Raw genomic sequence first — 15,127 nt, forward strand, 5'->3', positions numbered from 1 at the left:
ATCAAATGAGATAACAGTTGTAGCCCAACACAGCCCCTGGTACATGGTGAGCACTATATTAATGTTAGCTGGTAAGTGTAGTTGTTGTAGTAGTAGTAGTAGTAGTAGTAGTAGTAGTAGTAGTAGTAGTAGTAGTAGTAGTAGTAGCACCCACCTGGGGCTCCCTGGTTTCAGACCTCAGCCCCTGAAACAGTGCCAGGAGAGGTAGTATTGGCTTCAGGTTAGTCTTCCAGGATTTCTACAAATACTTTATTGAACTGGTCTTGGCTTGGTATCTTAACACGCTCTCCCAAGGGGCCCAGATTCAGCTAGAAATCTTTCAAGTTTACACCTCAGCTAGAACCCCAGGAATCTTTTCTATATATTCCCTAACAGATTGCCAACCAGCCTATGCTTGAATATTTCTAGTGATGGAGACTCCAGTAGCTTATAGGTTAACCCATCTTACTGTCCAATTATCATATTTATTCAGAAAGTTGTTTTTTTTTTTCTAATGGAGCCAGAATCTCATTCTCTATAGATCCACATAAAAGCTCTAGTTCCAAAGGCCCCCTGGAACACATTTATTTCTTCTTTCAGTATAAATTTACCCTATCTCTCCCAAGAATAATCTTTCTCAGGCTAAACATTCCATACTATTTCAAACATATCTCAGAGGATATGATTTTGAGACCTCTCATCATTCAACAAAATACAATTTGAAAATGGTGGCACTCAGAATAAGACACTGTTCTTCAAAAGTGGGCTGATCAGTGCAGACTATAGTAGCACTATTTTTCTTTTATATCTTTGATATTCTTCTAGTAATGTCACTTAAAGTTATTTCAGTTGTTTTGTCAGCTTTATCACATTTATGGCTTGTGTTAAATGTGCATGTGAAATAATTCCATCTTTTTTTTTTCACATAAAACCAGGTTTCTCCCAATCAGTAATTAAGCAACTGGTTGAAAAAACCCTCTACTTTTTTATTTTAATTTTTCTCATTTTTATGAACTTAAATGTAAAAAATATGGACAATTCAAAATACTAAGAAGCTGTAAATATAACTTTTTTAAAGCATACATTAAAATAATTTAAAGGAGTTAACAAAACAAAAGCATTTATCCTTGTATCTTGTACTTTTTAAATTAGATTTTAAACATTTTTAAATTTAAATTATTCTCTTTTTAAAAATTCATTACTTTCTGGTAAACTTTATCTTTCTGGATGTAAAGATCATTTTGAAATGATTTTGTCTCCAAAAAGTTAGTTATCTCTCCTAGCTCAATATTATTAATAGATTTGATAAATGCATACTTACTAGGTTATAACTGAAATCTCTGACAAAAAGTTGAAGAATTCAGGGTTATCGAACTATGGCAGTTTACTAACATTGACACCTTGGGTTGATTCTAAGTGGCTAATTAACACGTTGGGGGTATGTGGTTGTTGGGAATATATCCAGAAAAATATCTTGCTTGTCTTATCTATGCTTATCTATCCTGAAGATATCAGGAATGACAGGCAAATACTTCGAAAAAAGAGTAATACATTATATCTACAGCATTCTCCTGACCCTATAAAAAAAAGGAAATGAGTTTACTTGGGCATAACTTAATCTTTAGCAGATCATGCTAAGTTCTAGTGATTGCTGTTTTTTTTTTCCTCTTAAGGGCAAGTTAATTAGGGTTAAGTGACTTGCCCAGAGTCACACAGCTAGGAAATATCTAAGGTCAGATTTGAAAATAGGACCTCCCATCTCTAGGCCTGGCTCTCTATCCATTGAGCTACCCAACTTCACCTGTAGTGTTTTTACATGTATAATGCAGGTAAAAATACATTCAGATCAAGGCAGGTCAAGGAAACAAATATTTATTAAGTGTTTACAATGTGTCAGTCACTGTGTCACACACTGCAAATACAAAGAACAAAAACAAACAATTCCTGCCCTCAAAGAACTTGCAATCTAATGGAGAGAACAACATACAAACAACTATATATAAAATAGGTTATATATATAATATATAAACATATAGATAGATAGATGGATAGACAGACAGAGAACCAGATAGACAGACAGACAGACAAACAGGTAGGTGGATGGACAGCTGGATAGACAGACAGATAGACAGATAAATAGATGGACAGCTGGATAGACAGACAGATAAATAGATGGATAGATGGATAGATGGATAGACAGACAGACAGACAGACAGACAGATAGATATCAGATGTATAAGTTGGAAAAAAAACCTCAAAAGGAATTAATTGGATTTTAGAAGCTGAGCAGAGTCAGATATAACTAGTACTTGGAAGGTACCATAAGTTACCAGATATGATAAGATTTTCCTTGTGAGGTTCTGTAGCCCAGTAGAAATAGCACTGGGTTTTTAGTCACCTCTGCTAGCTTTACTACTTATACTTCCAGGGGTTTCAATTTTCTTATCTGTAAAATGAAGGGATTAGACTAGATGTTCTAAGTGTTTTTATACCTCTAAATCTTATAGCTTGTTTTTTTTTTTTTAATACAAAAGTTACCTGGAAACTACTTTGGAAATTATAAAGTGTTTTACAAATGTTGGTTATTACTGAAATGTCTCTTGCTATTACTTCCACAATCCAATAGGAAATGTTCTGTTCTGTATTTAAATCTCTTTGTAGCCTGGTCCCTCCTTTCTACATGTCCAGCCCTCTCACTCATTCCCTCCTTCTCCCCACTCTACAGTCTAGCTACATTGTCTTACTTGCTCACCTCTCAACTCCATCCTTTTGCACTGGTTCTCTCCATTTCTGAAATATTCTCCCTACTTACCTTTACTGGCTGGCTTCCCTGGATTTTTTCAAGTCAGGTGGCTCAGTGGATGGAAAGCCAAACCTAGAGACTGGAAGTCCTGGGTTCAAATCTAGTCTCAGACACTTCCTAGCTGGGTGACCCTGGGCAAATTACTTAACCCCCATTTTTTAGCCTGTATGGATCTTTTGCCTTGAAACCAGTACAACAATACTGATTCTAAGTTGGAAGATAAGGGTTAAAAAACCCAAAAGAGCTTAAATTCTTCCTTCTGCAGGAAGCCTTTCCTGGTCTCTCAGTGTACTACACCACTTCCTTCTGAGATTACTTCTCTCTTTCCTTTTTCTCCTCCTCCTGAGAGTCACACTTTATATCTTGTATATATGTCCGCAGTTGTACGTAGGTCATCTCCCCTATTAGAATGTAAGCTCCTTGAGGGTCTGGGTGTGTTTTTGCCTTTCTTTGTATCTCTCATGGGCATCATGGTGTCTTCTACCCATGAAGTGCTTCATAAATGCATATAGCTTAACATGCTTTCTAGAATATCCAGATTGCTTTAAATCAAGAATTATAATGTGGTAATCATGAACTGTTAGAAAAATTACAATAACTTTACTTTGGTAGATTTGATTTCCTTTGTAATCCTGTGTATTTTATTTTATGCATTTAAAATTATTATCCTGAGAAGGGTCTCACCAGATGACCAAAAGAGAGTCCATGACACAAAAAAAGTTAGGAATCTCTTCTTTAAATGATTAATCATCAATAACAATTTCAGGAATCCAAGAACTAGAGTCAAAGGCATAAGAAAATTATGTCTATAAAACAAAGGACTGAGGAAATGCCTTAAGGCAAGACCAACAATTCATATTTTTCAGTTTTTTTCAGGCCAGTCATTGTGGCTTCCTCTCCTGGTCTCTAAGAAGTTACAAATAGGGACTCCTGTTCCACAGGTTACTCGTGAAATGACAGACTGATTTCTGATTTAGTTCATCACAGGCTGTGGTTATTTCTAAATGCATCTTATTTTAAATTTTAAATTCTCTTATTATTCATTTTAAAATGGGAACTCAGACTTTTCTTACCTGCTGGAGGCCAGGCTTTGATGTATCCTGTGCAATGGACTACAGCATATTGTGCCTCTCCTTCCTTAACCGGGCCTAGACCATTCCTAAAGAAAAGGCATTTGTGAAACAATTTGCATCCGGACCACCCTATCTCCACCCCAACTCTCATGCCTTGTCCTATGACAGTCCTAATAGAGTAAGGGCCAAACCAAAAGAACTCTTGATAACGTATTACAAACGAGAAACATATTGAACTGACCTATATCTTTTCCTCATGGTGGTTATCCTGTTTAGGGGAAGGTGATCCAAAGGGGCGTTTCCACACCTAAGAATAAATCAATTCATCAATAATTATTACCCACACAAATGCCACAAAATATCATTCACAAATTTGGTGCAAATTCTTGGCTCACTGATACCTAGAAATAAAACAGAAATAGCTGATTAGCTAATTACTTCAGCACAATACCTCCAAACTTTTTAGCAATATATAATTTTCAATTTCTTTATTTTCACTTCTTTTCCTTAATAGTTAAAACAATCAGCTGGCAAAAATGGTGCTAACTTTGATCCGTTGAACTCTAGAGGTTTACATTTGCTCTGTGATACTATTTTTTGATACTTACATGAAAGGAAACAAGGATAGTCACCATGAAAGGGTGACCAGGAAGGATAAGGTCAAAGCTCTATCTACTATGCCACCAGCTACCTGTAAATCTGAAATTGAGGGGGAAGCTTGGGTGGCTCAGTGAATTGATACTTCCTAGCTGTGTGACCCTGGGCAAGTCACTTAACACCCATTGCCTAACCCTTTCTGCTCTTCTGCCTTGGAACCAATATATAGTATTGATTCTAAGACAGAAGGTAAGGTTTTGTTTTTTTGTTTTGTTTTGTTTTGTTTTGTTTTGTTTTTAATGAAATTGGGCTGAAATCCTGAAGTTAAAATTCAAAACTTGGATATTGGCCCTGAAAGATACTTGACTCCAAAACAGGACTCCAAAACATTAAATATAAATCTCCTATTTAGAACTTAGGGATAAACACAGGATTGGATTAGACTATAATTTGCAAGAGTTAAAGAATAGTAAATTAAGGTCCCAAATTCATGACTATTTTAAAATATTGTTCTATAAAAGCTTAATGCTTTGCAGAAGAGTAGTTTAAAAAAATAATTGTTCACTTAAATTGAATTAAATTTAGTTATTTAATTAAAGGAATATTTGGAGGACAGGGATCCCCTGGAAAATTTATACATCTAACCTCAATTGCATCAATGAGAGAATGGATCCATTAAAAAACTGGAGTAATTTTTATCTTGGATAAAACCAAAAACTACCTGAACCACTTGCAGTCCCATCCCCCCCAATAGCCCCAAACCTTCCTCACTGCAGTAAAGAAAATCTTAATAGGAAAAAAAACCCTCATCTAAATCCTAAGACTACAAAGCAGTGTGATTATGACTATCATTTATTAAAAAGGAGACTGGACGACAGTTAGATTCCAAGTAACAGGCTAAATAAAACTTTTATTTTTCCTGAAAAGAGGATACCAGAGCATGTTTACTAACAATTCCTGAAGATGTTAGAGATTCAGAAGTAATAGGAGAGAGGGAACAGTAACAGAAAGGGTGATTCAGAGTACAAGGGTTAGCTTCATAAGAAATCAGGAATACCTTCTTTGGGTCTAAGAAAAGAATGGGTATTATATTAAGGAAAGAAGAGGGGACAGTTTGGTGGTATAATGGATAGGGTGCCCAATCTGGAGTTGGAATTTCCTGAATTCAAATCTGGCCTCAGGTGCTTACTAGCTGTGTGACCCTGGGCAAGTCATTTAACCCTGTTTACTTCAGCTTCTCAACTGTTAGATGAGCTGGAGAAGGACATAGTAAACTACTCCATCACCATCATATACCACAATTTGTTCAGCTATTCCTCCATTCAGGGACACTCTTTTAGTTTCCAATTCTTTGCCACCACAAAAAGAGCAGCTATAAATATTTTTGTCCAAATAAGTTCTTTCCTTTTTTTTTTTATAAATCTCTTTATGAGTGGTACTACTGGATCAAAAAGTATACATTCTTTTATAGTCCTTAGGGCATAATTCCTTATTGCCTTCCAGAATGGTTGGATCAGTTCACAACTCCACGGCAATGCGGTAGCATCCCAATTTTTCCACATCCCCTCCAACATTTATCATTTTCCTTGACTGTCATAGTAGCCAATTTGATAGGTATGAGTTGATACATCAGGGTTGTTTTAATTTGCATTTTTCTAATCAAGAGGGATTTAGAATATTTTTTCATATGATTATTAATAGCTTTGATTTTGTCATCTGGAAACTACCTATTCATATCCTTTGACCATTTATCAAGTGGAGAATGACTTGGATTCTTATAAAATTGACTTAATTACTTATATATTTGAGAAATGAGACCTTTATCAGAAAAAACTGTTATAAAATTTTTTCCTCGTTTGTTACTTCCCTTCTAATTTTGGTTGCATTGGCTTTATTTGTACAAACCCTTTTAAATTTAATATAATCAAAATTATTCATCTTGTAATGTTCTCTATCTCTTGTTTGGTTATAAATTCTTCCCTTCTCTACAAATTATGCTATGTTCCCCTGATTTACTTATAACTTTTTATATTTAAATCATATACTCATTTTGACCTTATCTTGGTATAGGGTATGAGATATTGATCTAAACCTATTTTGTGCTATACTCTTTTTAAATTTCTCAGTAGTTTCTGTTAAATAGTGAGTTCTTGTCCTAAAAGCTTGAATCTTTCAGTTTATCAAATAGATTGCTGAGCTCATTTACCCCTAATCTATTTCACTGATTCACCCTTCTGTTTCTTAGTCAGTACCAGATTGTTTTGATGATTACTGTTTTATAGTACAGTTTAGATCTAGTACCTCTAGGCAACCATCTGTCACCTTTTTTTTTCATTAGTCCCTTTGATATTCTTGACTTTTTTTCTTCCAGATGAATTTTGTTATTATTTCTTTTTTTTTTTAAACCCTTACCTTCCATCTTGGAGTCAATACTGTGTATTGGCTCCAAGGCAGAAAAGTGGTAAGGGCTAGGCAATGGGAGTCAAGTGACTTGCCCAGGATCACACAGCTGGGAAGTGCCTGAGGCCAGATTTGGACCTAGGACCTCCCATCTCTAGGTCTAGCTCTCAATCCACTGAGCTATCCAGCTGCCCCGCTTGTTATTATTTCTCTAGTTCTAAAAATGTAGTTTTTTGGTTGTTTGACTGATATGGTACTGAATAAGTAAATTAATTTAGGTAGGATTGTCATTTTTATTATTTTATTTTATTATTTTATTATATTAGCTCAGCCTACCCATGAGCAATTAATGTTTTTCCAATTGTTTAGTTCTAACTTTATTTGTGTGAAAAGTGTTTTGTAATTATGTTCCACTCCAGTATCTTTGCCAAGAAAATCCAAATGGTGTCATGAAGAAAGTTAGACATAACTGAAAAATGACTGAACAAGAACAAAGAAGAGGTTTTATGAAGAAACTCCTACTGGAGTTTTCTGGAGTCAGTTTGCTCTGTAGAGTTAGAAACAAGATTGTTTCACGAAAACAGAAACGAAATGTGGAGAAACAAGATGGCTTTACAGAGAGAAGGTCCGAAGAAGCCACTGTGGAGTCTATATACTAGGAAGGCTAAGAAGGAGGAATTAAAGGATAATTGAATGCCAGTGAGGGCCAGGTCGGTTAGCTAGTATAACTATGGAACTGGCTAGGTCTGCACAGTTCTGAATTTTCTTTTTCAGTATCCTGTGGCCCAGGCACAGGCGGTGCGAAAGCAGGAGAACTGAGGATTGCTACGGTAGTTTTGCTAGAAACTTAGAAAGATAAGAGAGAACAAATGCTGAACAGGATAGCAGTAGTTATGTTAGTTGACTATGATGTCCACTGTGGGGAAGAATTATAGGATAATAAGACTTAAGAGCTGGAAGGGACCTTAGAGGCCATTAAATCCAGTCCCACCCCCTAATTTTTTTCTACCATTCTTACTTTCTGTCTTAGTAAAAACTCTAAGACTGAAGGGTAAGGACTAGGCAAATAGGGTTAAATGACTTTACCAGGGTCACACAGCCAGGAAATGTTTGAGGTCAGATTTGAATCAGGCCCTCCCAACCCCATGCCTAATTCTCTATCCACTCTGTGGATGCTTTCACTCCCTCATTTTGCAGAAAAGGAAAGTATGATCTAAAATGGTAAAGTGACTTATCCAGGGTGATATAGGTGTCTGAAGCAGAATCTGAGCCCAAGTTTTTCTAACTCCAAGTTCAGCTCTTTATCCACTGCCTTCATTCCTACCTTCCATAAGCAACTTCTATGCCACTTACTCCTAAATTCACATAGCTAGGTAAATTAGGAGAGGTAAAGTAATTAAGTGTAAAAAAGTAAAGGATTCTGGGTGTAGCAAACTGCTAGGTAGTCTCTGTATTCCTTGATTCAGATCACTTTTAATCCATACAGAAGGAAACAGGTTTAGCAAATTGCTCATAAATACACTTATTGACAGGTGGGCTTTGGATGCAGAGGCTTCTGGGTGGTGTAGGAGTTAGAGCATCTGACTTAGAATTGACACCACCTGCACTCAGATCCTGACTCAGACACTTTGGAGCTATGTGACTCTGGGCAAATCATTTCACATCATCTGCTCTGAGGTTTCTCATCTAGGGAATGGGGATACAAAAACAGAACCTATTTCACAGGGCCATTATGAAAATAAAATAACACATTAAATATTCTTCATATCATAAAGTGGTACATAAATAATGAATATTTATTCCTTTTATTATTCTCATTCTATGAGCTTCTGAAGCTTTCAGGCTCTGCAGAAAACTCCAGATTTGAGCATTTTCTATTCTCTACTAACTCATTAAACCCAACTTTGTGCTTTACCAACTTGAGTTATCTTCCCTTTCTCTAATCATGAGCCTAATCTAATCTAACTCTAATCATCCCTAGCCCTACTAATGTTTTCACTTCAGATTAGTGGATATTTCAGGAATACAGATAGAAATAGAGTACTGAGAGGGAGAAAAGAGATGTGAAAGCAGGGTTAAATAAAAGCTCCACAATAGTCTGTACTCAGCCTACTGCATTTGTTGTATTAATATTTGACAGGAAAAAATACACATGTAACCTCGTCCCACTTCTCTGCCAGGAAATCCTACTCCTTGCAAGGTCCATCTGTCTATTTTTGATTCTCCCAGTCAAAAACTGGTCATTCCCTCTCTGGAATCTCTTAGACTTCTGACTGTACAGTCCATGCTCTTCACACATAAGATTCCATGGTTATCTATGTTCCATGTTCAGTCCTGCAAGATAGTAAGCTCCTTGATGATGGAGAATGTGTCTTTGACAGCATAAGGTCTAGGATTTGGACATCTCTCTCAGTCTCCTTTGGTGCCACTCCTTTTAAGTGGTAGAAACTCAAGAGATAGTGAATTGAACTGAATGAATGAATTAGGGGTTTGTGCTCAAAGCTAAGAATACCATTAATAGGCTCTATAAAAGTCCTATATTCTACTAGAATGACTTTATATTCACATTAAAAGTTCACTAAGACCATAATAATAAAATAAAAATAAAATAATATGCCTATAATAATAAAAATAATAAAAATTTGCATTATCTTAAATAGTCTTTATTGTTTAGCTTATAGAATATGGCTTGATTGCTTATAGTTTTAGAGTATATCAGCTATCAGGTAAGGCATTTTAGGTACCAGTAGCCATATGGATAGGCTTAGACTGGCCTCTATTGTTTTGGAATAATTGGTCCAGTGTATTTTTTGCTGCTATGCTTTGGAGGTAACAGGTGTATGGTAATAGAAACATGTACAAATTTCATATGGAAATCAGAAGGCCTTATATAGAATCATATAATATTAGAGCTAGAAGGGATTTTAGAAGCCATTTGATCAAAACCCTTGATTTTATTTTAATTAATTTATTTATTTTAGTACTTCAACTCAGTAGAGCTTTTAAAAATTAAAAAAAAAGGCTCCTGCCTCGCTGCTCCATCTGGTCCCTTAGCCTCCCCTACTCTGGCCACCCTCAGCATCAATCCTGAAGCCCAAGCCAAGGTAGATTTGTTCTGAAAGGAGTTATGCTCTCAGGCAGAGATCCTGCTCAGAAGCTATTTCCCCAAGATTTCAAAGCTGGATGACTTCTTGAAGGACCCATCTCTGAATGAGGCTTGATATCCCAGTTCCTGACCCAGCTAAAGAAAAAGAGATTGAAGAGTGTCAGAAGCAAGAGGACAAGGAGAAGGATGGAAGGGAAAAAGTGAAGATGAAGATAAACATCCTCCTTGCGGTCCTGTAAGCTGCAAAGAGAAGATTGTGGACCTTCTGGTGAGGCTAAAGCCTGATATCAAAGATGTCAAGGAACAGCTTCACCTGATCTCCATGTGGCTGCAGCTTCAGGTTCTCTGAATTGAGGATGGAAACAACTTTGGAGTAACTGTGCAGGAGAAGGTATTTGAGCTGATGAATACACTCTGAACTAAGCTGGAGGGCTTCAACACCCAGTAGCTAAAGCAGCAACGACAGCTGGTTCATGAACTGGATGAAGCACAGTATGGAGATACAAGACTGATGGTCACAGAGATCTGAAATACTTATTCTATGTTATATTACATCATCCTGAAGAATTTTGAGAAGATCAAGAAGCCTCAGGGAAGATACAAAGATACAAATGATCTACTGAAAAACAGCCTGCCTTTCTTCTCTATCAATATGAAGGATATAGAATAAGATTCCACCCTTTCATTAGGATTATTTGTCTTGCCAAAGTCCAGCTTCCATCTAGAACTTCCCATTTTATCCATGCCTTGCCTTCTAAGCATCAATAAATTTTGCCACACCAAAAATAAATAAATAATTTTTTTCAGATTATATCAGTAGAGTTTTCTTTCTTTTAAAACAACAACAACAACAAAACCTTACCTTCTGTCTTAGAATCAATACTATGTATTGGTTCCAAGGCAGAAGAGTGGTAAGGGAGAGACAATGGGGGTTAAGTGACTTGCCCAGGGTCACACAGCTAGGAAGTATCTGAGGCCACATTTGAACCTAGGACCGCCTTTCTCTAGGCCAGGCCCTCTATTCACTGTACCAACTAGCTGCCTTTATTCTCAAGAACTTATAACTTAATAGAAGACACAAGAAATGAACAAGAATAGTCAAATAATATTTGTGATGAGATAGTACAAGTCTTTGGATAATTAAGTGCTAAATGAGTGCTGGAGGGCAATAAGTACTCTGATTTCAGAGGGAGAAGAATTTTACTCTGCATAGAAGCAGTCAAGATAGTCTTCATGGAAGTAGGCCTTGAAGGATGGACATCACTTGGGTAAACAAAAAGGAAAGGACAGAGAATTCTTGGTGGAGGCTGAACATAAGCAAGATGGTAAGACAATGGCACAGTCTATCTTGGAAGATGGTAAATAAACCATTCTGGCTCAAGAGGATGGTTTATATAGACATTAGCAAAATAAAAGGTTAGAAAGGTAAGCTGGGGGAAGATTAAGGAAGATTCTGAATGCCAGGGGAATGCTATAGAGAAAATTTCTTAGATTTCAGTAAAACATTTGGCTCATTCTTTGGGGCAAGATAAGAGATGTGTGTTGGCCAATAGTACATTTAGATGGAATTAGAAACTGGATGAATTCACAGTTTCAGTCATTAATGGCACTATGTCAATTTAGAGGGAGGGTCAGTTTGGCTCTAAAGAGCAAAACTAGAAGTTGTAAGGAGGCAGGTTTAGGCTAAATATAAGGATAAAATCCTCACAATTAAAGCCATTCATGGTGGAATAACCTAACCATTCTGGAGATCAATTTGGAATTATGTCCAAAGGACTATAAAGGAATATACACATTTTGGTCTAGCAATACCACTACTGGTTCTGTATCCAAAAGAGATTTTTTAAAATGGGAAAGGACCTGTTTGTACAAAAATATTTATAGTTGCTCTTTTTGTGATGACAAAGAATTGGAAACTAAAGGAATGTGCCTCAATTGGGGAATGGCTGAACAAATTGTGATATATGATGGTGATGTATTATTATTGTGTTATAAGGAATGATGAACAGGTTGATCTCAGAAAGAACTGAAAAGACCCATGTGTACTGATGCAGAGTGAAATAAGCAGAAACAGGAGAGCATTAAACACAGTAACTGCAATATTGTAGAATGATCAAATGTGACAGACTTTGATACTACCAGCAACATAATGACCCAGGATGATTCTGAAGGACTCATGAAAAAGAATGCCATCTATCTCCAGAGAAAGAACTGTTGGAATAGTGTGGAAAGGAAAACTGACTTAGGTGGAACAAATAGCAATTGAAATGTTAGAGAGAAGATATTGACAAGAATGGCAGTTGGTGGGGGGAGGGGAAAATAGGAGTGTCAATTGGTCTGGTGACTCTCTCTTCCTGGCCCTCAGACTGGAAGAAGCTTCTCTTCTTGTCTCAGGAAAGAAGTCCCTCTATTCTTGGATCTTTCCCAACTGTGTACTCTACCTGGATTCCTGTGATTTTGTCATTGAACAAAAGGATTGAAGGGGAGTGGTTTGAACTGTAAGGTTGGTCTTTAGGGGAGTCAGTCCAAAGAGACAGGCTCAACCAGCTCTGAAAGTCAGAACTTTTCTTCCTCTTGCTGTCTATAGCTAAAGATTTTGAACTTAAGAAAACTAGCACAGATTAGCTTAGACAGGAATAAAAGAAACCCTCCATCAGCCTGCGAGGCCTGGCCTTAGCTCAAAAGCTGAGAAAGACTCAACTCAATCTAGGGAAATCCCGATTCCCTCTTCCCTGACACCTCCCCAATCCAAACTTGTTTTTAAATTCATCTTTATTTAAATAAACCGCAGTCAAAGAAGAAGACGACAGTCATTTCAGGGGACATAGAGGGAGCTGAACCCAAGGACAGCCATTCAAACCTAAACAGTCCTTTATCGGATCCCTGCGGGGCGACCTTGGTCGAGGGGAGGCTTGTCCCTCAGGGGGATCCATGCTTTCCTGTTCTGGGATATCTTCAATATCAGTCAATAAAGAAGACACCTCTCAGGCTATCATTGGTGGACCACTTCTCGGGAACCCCAATATTCAAAGATAGCCTCTCAGCAGGGGTATCTCTCTCCTTTTACCTCACCAGCACCCATATTCCCTCTCTCCCTTCAACCCCTCCATTACATTACAAAGCCTTCCTTACCCTCTGTACCCCCTTCAATCCCTTTAAATATTACAGTTTGAATACAGATGAAAATATATGATTTATCAATTGTTTATTTTTTATATTTGTATATGTTTTGGGATTTTGTTTTTTTAGGATCATTTGCTTACAAATATAAATAATTTGGAAATATGTTTTGTGCAGTAATACAGGTATAACCCAGACTGAATTGTTTGTCAGTTGGGGGTAGAGAAGGTGGAAAGATAATGTGGATCATATAACTTAGGAAACTTTATGTGGATATTTGTTATCAAAACAGAAAATCCAAACCAAACAAATAATAATAATAAAAAAGTGGAATGGCCTAGAGGTAATGGTTTTCCCATCATTATGGATCTTATGGTTAATTGTTAAAGATATTGTTGAGACTATTAGTCGTCAACTGTTAGTTAATTTGTCTCTATAGTCTTTTCCAATGCTGAGATTCTATGTTTATACTTTTAAGATAAATCTCAGAAAACACTAGGTACAAAACACTATGCTGCTCTGCAGGAAATAGAGGCATTACAGACTATGGAAGAAACACTAGATTTAGAATCAGAAAATGAGATTGACTCCAAAATCTACCACATATCCTGTGTGGCCTTAAGCAAATCACTTAATTTCTCTTCACTTCAGTTACCTTAGAACTAAAATGGAGATGATAATAGTGAGGAAAATACCATAAAAAGTGAACTATTATTGCCATGAAAGTAATGGAGAAGTACTGAGTATTCAGCCCTTCTCATAAGTGACATTAATGGCAAATAGTAGCTTGAGACAAAGTGTTATTTTTACAAACCTCATCCTACAAATGAAAGAGCGTCTGGATCCCATGCACATTCTCATAGACGACTGCTGACCTTCCTTCTTGACGGTCCCTGTCTTCAGATCCAAAATCCGACCTAAAAAAGAAAGAGAACAAAATTGGTCTAAAACCTCTGACAACAACTGAGGACAATTTCCTTCCTTTGTTCTGGATACCAAGAAAAAAGAGAACTGTAAACATTGTTCATTTCTTGCTAAAGTCAAGTCTTGAGTGTTTTGGCACGAAGAACAGAGGTCAACTAAATCTACCCATAATACAAATACTATACTGCAGGATATATGTATATATATATACACACACACACATATATACAGTATATATGCAGTATACTGCAGTAAATAGTTTCTATTCTCTTTCCTTTCCTGAGAAAAGAAAAAAAAGCCTTCTCCAGAGTTGTTAATACAGAACAAAAGAGATTCAACAGGCTGACAATGATTGAATACACAACTCCTTCTAGATTTCCAGTAGTAGGGTAATCCTAGAAAAAATTTCAGTTCTTGATGTAACACAATGGCACACCCTTATTTCCTCCTAGCAAAAGTAATCATTTTCTTCTGGGATGATGAAGACAATGATAGCATTTATATAGTTCCTGAAACTCTGCAAAGTACAAACTCTTTTCATTTGATTTCCTCATTGCCCAAGAATCAAAGCAAATCAACTGCTGTTGGAAAAGGCATGTCAATCAAGTGCTGGATGGATCAATTATACTCTTAACCTCCATTTCTTTGAGCACTGTTTGGCCAGTCCTGGCACAATGATGTGGCACCACCCAGTTCCACCATTCTCCAAAGTGGCTTTCCATTTCCAATTGTAGTTTTCCTATCACCACCAGAGCTGCCCCTAAAGTTTTTGAAGAAATAGGTGCCTCCTCTATCCCCACCCTCCTACCCCTTCTTGTGATCCCTTTGGCATTGGGACCTAGGCGTGGTGTTGCTGAATCAGTGGGCAAGCACAATTTTAAAGCCCTTTGGGTCTATTCTGTAAAAATAAATCTTGGCAACTTACAAAAATGAAACATTTAGATGGAAAAACTATTCCAATATAGGCTTAAAATTTTTCAAAATGGTTTAACTCACCAATCAGGTTCAAACAGTTTATATACTTTCAATAGAGGTCATCAAAAGTATCTTCAGTGATGAAGTGAAGCTCAAATGTGAACTTCCCTTAAAAGGCCAGGCTCAAGGACGCTAAGGAGACTCTTATTA

General features: G+C 36.8%; 1 protein-coding gene and 1 pseudogene across 3 annotated transcripts in view; one reads left to right on the forward strand and one right to left on the reverse strand.

Annotated features, from left to right (window-relative positions):
- ARNT2 (aryl hydrocarbon receptor nuclear translocator 2) overlaps positions 1–15,127 on the reverse strand; it is a 268,147-nt gene that overhangs the window by 98,829 nt on the left and 154,191 nt on the right. For all 3 annotated transcript variants that reach the window (XM_001367918.3, XM_056806028.1, XM_056806035.1), the window contains 3 exons: positions 13,893–13,995; positions 4,097–4,162; positions 3,856–3,941 (listed from right to left, as the gene is read on the reverse strand). In XM_001367918.3, coding sequence (XP_001367955.2) covers positions 3,856–3,941; positions 4,097–4,162; positions 13,893–13,995 — 255 coding nt within the window. The remainder of the gene's footprint in view (positions 1–3,855; positions 3,942–4,096; positions 4,163–13,892; positions 13,996–15,127) is intronic.
- LOC103104828 (proteasome activator complex subunit 1-like) lies at positions 7,329–10,487 on the forward strand (annotated as a pseudogene).

The sequence above is a fragment of the Monodelphis domestica genome, chromosome 1, assembly GCF_027887165.1.
Source record: "Monodelphis domestica isolate mMonDom1 chromosome 1, mMonDom1.pri, whole genome shotgun sequence".
NCBI lineage: Eukaryota > Metazoa > Chordata > Mammalia > Didelphimorphia > Didelphidae > Monodelphis > Monodelphis domestica.